The sequence below is a fragment of the Molothrus ater genome, chromosome 9 (genome assembly GCF_012460135.2).
Source record: "Molothrus ater isolate BHLD 08-10-18 breed brown headed cowbird chromosome 9, BPBGC_Mater_1.1, whole genome shotgun sequence".
NCBI lineage: Eukaryota > Metazoa > Chordata > Aves > Passeriformes > Icteridae > Molothrus > Molothrus ater.
In genome coordinates this window covers 21,252,590-21,265,375 of record NC_050486.2, presented here as the reverse complement: position 1 = coordinate 21,265,375, position 12,786 = coordinate 21,252,590, and the positions used below count along the sequence as shown (strand labels likewise).

The 12,786-nt window shown below is 44.2% G+C and overlaps 1 protein-coding gene across 3 annotated transcripts in view; it reads right to left on the bottom strand.

The window, feature by feature from the left end:
* Window positions 1-12,786, bottom strand: part of RNF220 (ring finger protein 220) — a 210,489-nt gene that overhangs the window by 42,130 nt on the left and 155,573 nt on the right. For 2 of the 3 annotated variants that reach the window (XM_036387777.2, XM_036387779.2), the window contains 3 exons: window positions 12,687-12,729; window positions 5,122-5,243; window positions 3,987-4,119 (listed from right to left, as the gene is read on the bottom strand). In XM_036387777.2, the coding sequence (XP_036243670.1) occupies window positions 3,987-4,119; window positions 5,122-5,243; window positions 12,687-12,729 (298 nt within the window). The remainder of the gene's footprint in view (window positions 1-3,986; window positions 4,120-5,121; window positions 5,244-12,686; window positions 12,730-12,786) is intronic. The other variant, XM_036387778.2, reaches the window with a different exon arrangement.

The window sequence follows — 12,786 nt, the reverse complement described above, 5'->3', positions numbered from 1 at the left end:
CCTCAAATCTGAGGCAGCAGAAGGGAACCGCTAACCTGGCATTTACTAATCTTTGTCCCATCTGTTAAGAAACAGAAGGGTGCAAGCATCCCCCACCCCCCCCGCCTTCCTTAGACCTACAGAGGCAGCAACTTCACAGGACAGTATGCTTAGGCACCAGTCCAGACACCTTTGAAGCTGTGTTACAAAGAACAAGCCTCCCTCAAGCTTCCCTCAATGCAATCATTACCGTTATCTCTCCCCCTGAGCTGCTTTTTTTTTTGCAGTTACGAGTTATGTGTTCCACCCATCGATCCCTGTGTAAGACACTGTTTTAAGTCCTCTTGCCTTTTGACTGTGCTAAGCCGTTTAAGAGATGACAGCAGCTTCTATCAGTGTGAAGCTGATGTGATTCTTTTCAGATAAAGCACTTTTTTTCCACTTCCCCCCCTCCCTTCCCTTCTTTCAAGTAAGAAACATACACACAAAAAGAGACACTGAATCTTTCAAAGAAAAAAAAAACCTTTTGAACTTCCCTCAGGAATTCTTTAAAGGGATAACCTTACAGTGTAAACACTGAGGGTAACGTGCATCCATTCTGGACTGGAATAGAAGAATTGCTACAAATATGTTGAGCATTAAAAAACCCCAACAAACCCCACATCAGAGACGAAGCCACTTGACGCTTTCACTTGTGAAGCCTTGTTGGCATCCTAAACACAGAAACTCATTAAAGGTGGCATGAAATAATCCGGTGCAACAAAGAGCTTCAGAGAGAGATGATTCAGAGACATGGGGAGAGATAGTTACTGAATGTTCAGGCATTTCCAGAGAAATTTTAGTCTTGTGACACTGTACTGAGGCAGGGGAATATCTGATTATTTTATCAGTACAGTTTTACACTTTGAAGTACACACTTGATTGAAACGGAGTTTGGTATTTCATGCTGGTATTATTCTGCACCTACCCCCAAAGAGAACCACAAACTCTCCTACAAACCCCTGCTTCAAGCAGGACCTCTGCTGAAACAACATGGCTCCAAACCCTATATAATTGCCAATAATCTTAATTTACACCTTACATCTTTCCAGTTTTGCAAAGCAAATTGAATGACAGCAAATTTTAAGAAGCCAAGAGGACACCTGGAAGTACTAAATATTTCCTGTCTGAAATCCTTCACCAAACCCAACACTTCAGAGACAACACACTGATCCCTGCACTTCTCAGGTCATATTCCTACTTGCTGCCACAGCCTGTTCTTTCTACCTGCTGCCTCAGTTATGCCAAGCTGTGGCAGCCAAGTAGGTGTGCTATGGCTCTGCCACACTAGACCTGACTGGGGGCTTGCAGCTGTAACACCAACAGAGAAGACAAATAATTTCCAGCTTTTAAGACAGCTCGTCAGGTCAGAAGAGCAAGTTCTCCCTGCAAGTGCTTTGGAAGCAGGAAAGTGTCATCCTAGGAACTTTACAAGTGAGAGTTTCAGCTTGTGGTTGCTTCTACATTTTAGACCATCTTCCAGAAAACCCAAACAGGGTTGCTCATTTCCCTGATGCTTCTGTTTTTAGGAAGAAAAACCCTAAGGTCTCTCAACCTTACTCCAACTGAGAATCTGTCATCATTTCCTACATAATTGGCAAAGAATTTTCCTCATGTGGAGAGTGATACGAACTTTGTCCCCTAACCAAAAATGATAAAAAAAGCCAGGATCTGTGTTAAGTTTGAGACACTGCTGTAATGCTGCCCAATGGACTTACGTGCAACACACAGTGGCCACAGTGTCCTGCTCCCCCTTCACCCAGCTGTGACATCTCCTCAAAGCAACACACCATTAAAACTGAAATTAATGAGACACATGGCCATCTATTTTCCCCTCCGGTTTTATGTATTTCCCCATGTCATCTCTTTAGACATTGGTGACATCCCTGTAGCCTGGTAAAGGCTGTCTGGCATTATAAAAGACATTTGATTTCCACATGACTGCTACTTCTCAGCAAAGGGAACAGAGCCAAATGCAAAGCCTCAGGTGACAGGGGTTAACGAGGGCCTTGCCAACTCCAGACAAAGCAGTTTTAAGCATTAAAAAGCATCTACAAAACGTTGTGCTGTGCTTCAGGGCTGTAAATTAAGAATTCTGTCTGGCAAGAGCCAACACTGGCAGCAAAAGAAGAAAGACAGTCACCTTAAGGTTACCTGAGAGTGCACATAGCAGTCCTGAGTGATGGAGACCCATGAATGCAGCAGTCAGAGACAACAATAGGAGAGCCACAAAAGAGAGCATGAAAAAGTGTAACTTAATTAAAAATAAATGCAATCAGCCAGCTATAGAAGATCACTACAGCTTTGCTCTGGCTTTCCAAATTTTACAACTTCTTGCACAGAGTAGGTAGGTACCCTGTACATATTGTCTGATTATCCCAAAATACTAGGTAGAAAGTTGTTAGGAAAAACATTTACCCAGCCTAACTACAGCAATTACACACATATTGTCCACCTGAAGCCTCATTTGAAAGAAAGTCTCCATTATGACCAAGGTAATGTGGAAGATTCAGATCACACTTCAGTGAATTAACTCAAAAGCAACTGGGAACATTTACCAGATGAAGATAGCACCATGTCCACACCAAAGAAGTGGAAGAGCATGATCTCTTCAAATGCAGGTGTTTGGTGGGGATGAAGGAAGAAACCACTCATGCACAAAAAAAGGTAAGAAATGAACTTAACAGCTTTTTCTAACCAGGACTAGCAGTGATGACAACAACAGAGGCACACAGACATCCCAAGCTTCCCTGCTACAGATCGTAGTGTCTATGCTACATGAACATAGTTTAAGATCCTGCATGGTCTCATCAGGCCTCTACGTGGAATCATGCACAGACACAACTCTCCATGCAGTCACAAAAAAAGTTAGGATACTGACACAGCATGTAATAGCATGAGCTTCACTGGGGGTCCTTTAAAGCCCAAAGAAGCTGCTCCTTATCATCTGCTCTGCTACAACCCAGCTACAATTTAATTTCAGAGGAAAGCAAGAGCAGATCAGGAGTGCCTGGTTTTAGCAGAGCACATGGCTTGCTTTTAAGTCCAACTCCCTTATGCAGTAGCCTTTCCCCTTGAGATATTTTAAATTAAAATCCAAGCTGATATAGGAAGAGATCACATCCCATCCTCTTTATTGAACGAAGGGAGCCAGCATTCCTCCTCTCATTAAGCATGCGCTACGTGGATTGCTTGTGAGAAACTCTCATGAGTGCCTGAGGTTCATGCCAATGAACAGTTTAGTAAATCCTCCTCTTTGAGGCCAAAGGGCTGAATGTAAGAAAGGGGACAGGTTTCTAGCTAAAATTACATTCACCAATAAAGCTCACAAGAGGTCAAATTTTGCCATAACTCACTCTCTCCTTGGTAACTGATTTCCCCATCACTAGGGAAGGAGAAAAAAGGAGGAAAAATAAAATGTGTTTGTCTGAGAGCCCTAAGGGCTTGCAGTGCTGGAGGTGCAGAGCAGGTTCCTGGATTCTCATTTATCAACCTTAAAAGGGATGGAGTGATAAATGCACAACTGGCCCTTTAATATTTTATGCAGGTGCTAAAGCGACTTAGCTGTCACCTCCAATACATCACCAGAGGCTGATACACCAGCTTTCGTCACTCCAGGCTGGGAATTTTTACAATTTCATTTCTATTTCCCTCTCTTCACATATTTCCATGTATTTCTTACTACGTGTAAGATATAAAATGTTATTTTCCCCATATGATCTACCCATTCCCTCCTCAGCCACGTTCCTTGAGAAAGAAATAACCCCACGCTTCCTTAAAGATTTGCACAAATTTTGACTCTCATCGTTCTAGAGGGACAAAAAACTGAAATCACTTTACATTCTGGCAAAGGCTGATGATTCTGCCTTTTGTGGAAGGGAAATCCCCGTGTCCCTCACTTTAAAGATAGGTAATGATCAACTTCCACAGCAGAATGGTTTACAAGTCCCCCTGGAACACTGGCGCACCTCGAAATCCTCCCTCCAGGAGAGTAGTGGCCCGTATCCTCTTCTGCCCGCACCACTCGTACTCCTCAAAGCGGTTGCCATTCTCGTTCTCGATGTCCACAGAGTCATCCTCAGTCATGCACGAACCTTCTCTCTGCATGGGGTAAAGCAGGGGCAGACTGTTGAGATGCACAAAATAGCTCTTTGGGGTTCATAACTCGTGGTGGGATGGGGAAGAAAAGCTGGGCTGCTCCCAGGACAGCTAAGTACAGAGCATACAGCAGCCTCTATTCCCATTCCTGTTCCTACTAACCTAAACTAGAAGTAAATAGGTATTGGAAGAACTTGACAATCTAAGATTAAAACAAGTTGAAAGTTTCATAATTTTTACTCAAGGAAATATAAGGTCTGGTCCCTACAACAATGCTGGTGTTCACTTCAACATGCATTCCCCTGCCTTGCAAGCAGAATTCCTCTGTCATGGAGGAACATTCCTCTGACCCCTAGCAGAAGTGTTCTTCTGTAACATAGTTTCAGGGCACACTAATCAAAATACACCTCTCTGTATACTATGTACCTCTCGAGGCAACAAGTCCTCTATTGAAGGTTTTTCCTGAGAAACATGAACAAAAAGCCCTATGACAAAACTCTCTCCCTCCCCTGGGGCTTGTTTCTCCTTCCTTGCTGTCTTTGGGATGAACAGCAAGAGAACGGTTCTGCTTAAATGCACTTCCCTGGAGTAAGACGATCATGCAACCTTTAAAAATCCCAGTCTGCTACAAAAGAACCCAACAAACAATTGTAATGCTGTCAAAGGCACAGATCAGAACGAACTGTTCTTCCTGTGCTACATAGGATGCCTGAAGTCCTACAAAAGGTTCATAAATTTCAATAGCTCCACCTTTAAAATCTACAAATTACACTTCCATAATAGCAGAACAGTGCATGAAGTAAAAAGTTGCTAATGCAACAGAACAGAAAAAATCCAGAAGAATCCATCTTCCCAGACAAAGAAGTGACTACAGATCTTAGGGAGACAGTTAGCATTGCCTGCAAGTTCAGCAATGTTAGTTTTTGCCCCACATTAGGACAACTACAGACAGAGCTGGGAGTAGGGAGAAGGGAATGGCAGCTGGTGATCCTGTTGCGCCTCTACCTTTGCAAGGCATTGTTCCACATGCCTACTCATCTCCTCCTCGGATCCTGACAGAGGCCGGCTGCAGAGGGGACATACCTGCCCTTCGTCTTGCTTCCTCCGTTTCATTTTTCCAATCCGAGCTGCATGGAGAAACCAGGGAAAGAAAAGAAACAAAAAAAGGAAGACATGTCAAGTTTGTAGGTCCAGTCTTGGCTCAGCTCCAAATAATAAAACCTGGGCAAAAATGGTAAGATTTCAGTGGAAAATCCCATTGTAACTCCCAATTCTGACCTCTACGAACAGTACAGAGACTGTTACTTGGCACTTTCCAAAGGAAATCTGTAACCTGTAGCTCAGCACTCTGATTCCACAGAGGCAGCTATTCACAATTTAACATCTAGAAGAATATCTGCTACACATCCCGTGGTAAGTTATTAGAATGGTTAAAATCTTTGCCTTGGAAACCTGAAATTGTTTTCAAAGTTGAGTGATCAAGCCACTGAACCCTGTTTTGAATTTTGCCTTTTAAGTCTGAGGTCTCCTTCCATTAACATGTCTATTCCCTCTACAAGAACTTGCTTAGAATGTGATAGCCTTGGACAAGGTATTTAACAATCACTTCCAGGACCACAAAGCCTCCTGTACACCCTGAAAAACTCCTTCTCAGACCACTACAAACAAGTCAGAGCACCATCTTGGCAGCAGGCAATATTTATGGGAAGGAAAGAGATTTGCTACGAAAAATACAGGACCTATGCTAGATAGCTTCTGTCTCTCTACTGTTTTTATTTCAACAAAACTAGGGGCTACGCTGCCTTCTTGAGAGCAAGCTCTGGGAAACAAACATGTTAGGAATCATGATGATTGGAAAAAGCAGCCAAGGTAGCCTGTTGCTTAATCCAATAGCTGGTTAATTTGAGCCATCATTTAATGTGATCAAAACATCTGGAACCAAATCATTTGCATTAAAAAGAACTTCTGTCTTTTATTATGATAGCTTTAGGCAGGTATTACTGAATAACTCAATCACTGGCTGCAGGAAAGTCACTGTTTAATTAATAAGGAAGGTCAAAATTCTGAATGAGAGACAAGTAAAAGCCCAAGGAAAGCCCATGTGATAATGAGAGATGACACCACCAAAAAGCTGCATTAGCCAGAAATCGTTACTGACATTGTGAGCACTGCAGCAGGCTCTGAGAGCCTTCATGCCTGAACACTGTGGGATCAACAGCTCCCTGCAGCCAGCAAGTCACAGAAAGCTTCTGGAATGCCAGGATGGAAAGGACCAGTGTACAGGCAAGTTTCTGTTGATGGTTTTCTCAAGTGCATTAGTTTAGAGCACACACATCAAGTCAATTATAAAGTTTCAGCTGAACACATCAGCATAGACCAGAAAGGCCTCCTTCAGGACTTTCTTGTTGGCTTCCCTGGACTCAGGACTCTCTGGGTTAGAATATACTTTCCCACAATTGCGGAGTCTTCATCATCCCCTATACTCTCTCATGCTCCAGCACTAAGAAAGCTTCAAATTAATCAGTGGGCATTGTTTTTCCTCATTGGAACAGATATGTGTGAAAACTCCCTGAAAATACATGTCCACTCCACACATGCTGGAAAGGATTCTGTAAATGTGACATTCCTAGAATAAGAGACAGCAACTTGAGACCAAAACAAAAATGTTTTTGATATCTGGCACTTTGAACAACACAGACTCTCAATAAACACAGCTTTCATAGTTTCTCTGAATTTTATTTGCTGAAGCTCCACAACCCTCTCTTGTGCTGGGTACACCACGCTGACAGTTCCACAACCCTCTCATTTAGGCAGAGTTAAGCCACGCTCTTTCTGGCTTGTACTTCAGTGCCCAAGAGATTTCTGAAGTTCTGGTTTAGTGCATACCTATATCCTTCAGCATGGCTCTTTCATTTAAGTTTACGGTGCTCTTTCCTTGCCTCACTAGCTCTGTAGAGCCAGCAAAAAATATGGAAGGAGGCTGGAATCAGACATGACTTGAGCATTCCTCAGCAAACACCCATCTGGAGAGAAACACAGAAACAAAGCCTCCTCTATCCTGATCACAGACACAAATTTCTCTCACCTCATCATGTTTTTAACAGGGAAATGCAGGGAAGGAGCAGTTTAATTATTCTGGTAGGACTCCCCATGGCCAAACAATTCAGTTAGAGCAGTCTGCCTGGTGAATTTATTAGTATTTTTAGGGGTTTTTTACTGCCATCCTCCAATCCATGCACTGTAGCAGTGACAAAAGGAAGACAACTTACTTTGGAACTTCTACAGATAAATTGTTGGGACCATTTTGCCAGAACAAGCACCTCATCTGCCCCTGAAATGTTAGAGCAGACCTGGGAAGAGAACCTCACTCTGCTCCAGCTCTACACCAGACTCAGCAGCCAGCCCCTATCTTGGTTCATTTAGCTCTGCAGAGCAGCATCCCTTTGAGTTGCAATGCCACAAGTGAAAAAGCCACCGGAGGAAAGAGGTGTTGAAAACAAATCCCCCTGCCATTTTCATTCTCTGGTCATTAGCAGTGGCAGCGTCGTGCCCACGGAGGCCAAGGGTGCCCCTGGTGACAGGAGGAACGGGGAGGGAGCAGCCTGGAAAGCAGATCCGAGCGGCGCTGTCCCTGCCCGACACACGCAGCCCGGCCATCACTTCCAATCAGCGCGGCGGGGACGGAGCGGCCCCAAAGGCAGGGGCTGATTGTGCCGCTGTCCCGAAGGGGAGCAGCTCAAAAGAACACGCAAGTGAGACCACAGGATTGCTAATTAGTGTTGATAGATGCGATCATTTCTAATTAGCTCACTAATCCCTCTCTCCCTCGCTCCTGTCGCAGGAGCATGGAGAGAGGGGAAAAAAAAGAAAGTCATTCCCTCCCTCCTATAATTCAGGAAGATAAAAATGCAGCCAGTTGAGGACTGGATGTACAAAGAGGACAGAACTCAGGGAAGGAGGTTTTTGCACAAGCCTGACCCATTCTTACCTCTGACTGAACAAAGATTCCATAGTTATTATTCCAACCTTCTGCCAGGAGGTGAGAAGTTCACTAGTTTTTATTAGCATTAATAATTATTATTAGGCTATCAGAGGGCTTCCAGCACCTCTGAGGCCTCACTTTTAAAGATGTACATTACCCTATACATTGCTCCTGCTGCAAGTGCATGTTCTCCTTCAGATTACATGAAACCATCAGGCACCCAGGGAGTTTAAGTCACCATAGCAGATGAATGAGAAAGTGGCACACACAGGGGAGCAAGAACTGGGATCCTCTGCAAGGGCAGGGGCTCTCAGCTATGGTCTCTGACTTAACCTAGGAGCTGTGCTGGCTATGGAATTGCTCTTCCCTTCACTGATATGTAGTTCTCTAATATGGGACTGCGCAAGGTGAGAGGCTGCTTGCACTAGAGAAGGAGCCAAAGCCTCTGCTGCTGAGGGAACACTGGTCCCTGCCTTCCCAAGGCGCAGAGACAAGAAGCCAAGCCGCCGCTGCTGCCTTATTCGCCAGAAGAGACTGAGGATGTTTTCCAACAATGGGCTCTCCTCATCAAGGCTGAACCTTATTAATGCCTAAAGATCATGTTACTCTCTAGTCCAGCCAAACTTCCTGTGAGAAAAGCTAATGGATTTTAGTTTTCACTGGTACTCCCCTCCCCAAGCAAAAATTCACCTTCAGGACACAGCACTAATTACCTCAGAAGTGCTCTTACATGGCATCTAGCAGTGGACATTGCACCAACCTCTCCTGCAGCATCAAAGGCCATGATTAAGTTACTAGCAATATCTCTTATGGTTCCCTCCACCAGTTTGAGTGGTCCCCTGAGTCCTATGCAGACATCATTAGCAGCTCCTGCAATGGCAGGCCAATCAAATTAAGTGGAAGGATTTTTGTCTCCTTTCCAGTGAAAATCATCCAGCTTTATTCCTCCCCCACCCATCAGCTACAAAAGCACAGGACATGGCGCTGGTGGTTCAACAAACTGCACGGTCTGTTTGGAGAGACAGGCTGGGGGTAACCACCAAAACTGGAATCACCTTGTCAGGGAGGTGCAAATGGAGCTTTGTAAGGACCTGCTTCACAACTCACCTGAGAACTTTGGGAACAACCCTAAACTTACACCAAAGATATTCAAGCACAAGAGCTAGCACCTGTTCTCTGCAAATCTACTGCAGGAGTCCTGAGGAGTGGCTATACCTACTTTTGTTAGATCTATCACAGAAAGCTCTTGTGAATGATCAAACTCGTCCACAGTATCTGATGCAAGGGAACAACAGCAGTAGTGGCAGAGCACAAAAAGCCATCTCAAGAAAAAGCAAAAGCAAGAAAACAGATGGTCAAGAAGGAATCAGTTTCAGACCTTAAGTACAATTTGCTGCTCATCTGCCCGAAAATGAACATTAAGGGCCAGATTCACAAAAGGATTTCAGTGCAGCTTTCAGATTTGCATGGTCAAAGTTCCACACAGATGATTTTCAGCAACCTTCAATCTGACACTATTCTCTGAGGTTGGCACCTACTTAACCTGCTGAACCCATGTTCTGATACACTAAGCCAAACTTTGTGCCTTTAATTTTGAATGACTACCTAACCTGCTCTGCACTGCTAAACTCCACAAGCATCAATTTACAGGGTGGCTTAAAGTTTCCAGTTTGGCAACACTGGAAATAAGGCAAATGAAAGAAATGCTTCCTTTGTCACACAGATTCATCAGGAACCAGCACCTCATATGCCTGGGTTCACAAGGACACAACCTCTGGAAAGTGAGTTTAGCACAGGTGAGAGGTGCAGGATTAACTCACTGAGGCTGACAGGGAAGTTGTGATACAAACACTCAACCAAGAGCCTAACAGACAGAACATTAATCTCCTGCTCCTGAGCTTGAAAATGCATTTGCCTTACTTACAGCTCAATTTAAGTCACAGGCTTGACTTACAGAATTAAAATTCTGGCCAGTCAGGTACATGTGAACCATGTTGCTATCAGGACCTAATCATGTTGTGGCCAGGCCAACAGAAGACATTTCCCTCTCTACCTTCTCTTCCCTTAGCTCTTTTTGCACATTCCCAAATGAACACAACAGGATGGAAAACATCAAGGTCCAAACAAGACTAAGTCACAAACAGCCTGGGCAGCCAAGATTAGAGTCAAGGACAATGTGAAAGAAGAGCAAACACTTTGAGTCCTTTTTATGGGAGGAGTTTCCAGAAGTGCTTCTGGAACTCAGCTCATAAATGCCTGACAGAAACACCAAGATAAACTGGTTACAACAGTATTGAAAAGTACACATAAAACATCATAAAACAAATGAAATAGATTTTTATTTGACAGACTGCATTTGCTATATCTTAAGTTTCTGCAGTGTGTCAATGAGAATATGAAACAAAGAGTCAGTTGTCCTTGGACAAGTCCTACACAACTTCTGTTCATGTAAAATAATCAGGATTAGGAAACTAAAGTTGCATGATTGATTAGAAGCTCATTAAAACACGAGAGATAGATAATTAAGAGGTTTTTTTCTCTAAAGCACTCCAGTGTTCTCCATCTAAAGCATTACTGCTCAAATTACTCAACAATAAGGTGGCATAGCTTACAAATACTGCAATTATTTCAGTACAAACAAATGTGGAGGAAGAAACTAGAAAGCAGCCAGTGTTCAGAAGTACAAATTTAAAGACACATGCAGAGAAAGGAGCAGAAGAATCCACCCAACCATGTGGCTGGGTGCAGACTGGACCAGACATCACCACAGGTATGTTCTGGGAACAGCAGTAATCAGTCACAAAAAGCTAAGTTCAGAAGGAACTAGTCCTGATCTAATCTGACCTTCTTTGGGACCCAAAGCAATTCACCTGAATTTCTGCATCCAGCTCCCGGACATCTGGACCCTCTTCATCTCAGGGTGAAGAAGAGAACAGACAGGAAACCCCAGCACTATAAGGGCAGCACATATATTCTTTCATTTAGGATATGGCTGTACCACAAAAGGTACATAAAGAAGAGTAAAACGTCCAGCAAAAACAATGCAAATGCTGTACAAAACTACCTGCCTCCCTTTAAATGAGCACAGGTTCACAAAAACATCCAGAAGAGCTCCCAAAAGGAGATCACAGTCTACCCAGACTGTGCTGCAGCCCTGCTTTGGGACAGAGACAAAAGCACGAAGCAATACTGAGCCAGTTCAGCTGAGCACGCTCTCACCGAGAGCTTTGTCTCACGCTGAAGGACTCCACAACACCAAGAATTTCACAAGTCTGGCTCAGACTTAAAAAAAATATTTAAAATAAAGTGACTGCACCTTAATTGCTGGCCTGAAAAAAGGTGGAAGGAGAGAGCTTAGCCCTAGCTATCCAACTATGATAAAGGAACAGTGTGACATCCTTGACCCCAGAGACCTCGGTCACACAAAACAAGTCCCCACAGAGCAGCACCTCGTGTATCTGGGCCATCTGAACTATGTGTCTGTCAGCACTGGCAGCTCCCTGCACTCATCCTGGAGTGCAGAGTGAGCACCTGCCAGCAGTTACCTGTCACCTGCCTGGTGCAAGGCAACTCCTTTCTTTGTTCTACAGCTTAACAGACTTTCTGGAGTTTGCAGTTTTTTGGCCCTCTGGGTTGATATTTAAAAATCCTAAGGCTAGCTCTGAATTCACCTATGTATAACTTATCAAAGTTCTGGATCAGTAGCTTCTATTTGCTTAAGACTATGCTAAACATGGAGGGCTTCAAATTCAAGCAAAGTGTTTTCTATCAACACACTCTAAACCTTTTTGTTATTTTGTTCAAGCAGATCTTCTTCTAAATAAACTCCAAATGCTCATCAGAGGTGTTATAGTGAACTATCACATCAGGAAGCTCGATATTAATGAGCCTCCTATTAACCTAAATAATAAAATTCTGACTAAATATTACATACTAAACTAGCTAAAAGCAGCACAAAACCAGATGAGACAGAACATTGTTATTGTGTACATGGTAAGTTCTGACCTCTAAACTTTGAGAAAAGTTTCAACTTCTTCAGCTCTAATAAAAAAAGTTTCCTTTCAGCTTCTCTTTCCAATTTCAAAGCAGAGGGATGGGCTTCCTTTCTCTGAAACTATGTCTGATTTGGTTTTTAAATACCAGGCCACTGTCCACTAGAAACAGTTGTTTACTTGTTAGGAGCATCTGCAGATACAACAATAAAAATACCACACCAGCAACTGCGGGTTTGAGAGGAAAAAAAACCCAAACAAAACAAACCATGACGTCAGATGACGCTCAGGCTTCCTAAAAGTTTACTGCAAGATTCAGCCATGTGAGCTGTGAAAGCTCAGCAGCCGGGCCCCGCACAGAAAACACGGCTTTGGGGCCTGCTTTACACCGGCTGGGGGATCCCGGCTGGGGGAGCCGAGGCTGAGCGCGGAGGGCTTCACCCGAATGCCCCCTGCGCCCTCCCGACAAATCGAGACTCCGGCGGGGCTGGTGGCGGCTCCTGGCCCGCGGTGCGGGGGACACGGGGGTGCCACACAACTCGGCCCAACTCTAGAAACTTCTCCGGAGGGGCAGGCGCGATGGGGGCCGCACTCACCGTTCAGCCGGGTCTGCCGGTTCGCTCGCACCCGCAGGAAGGTCTGCAGAGGGGAGACAAGAGCGTCAGGACGCGGATGTAAACAACTCTCCCCTCGCCC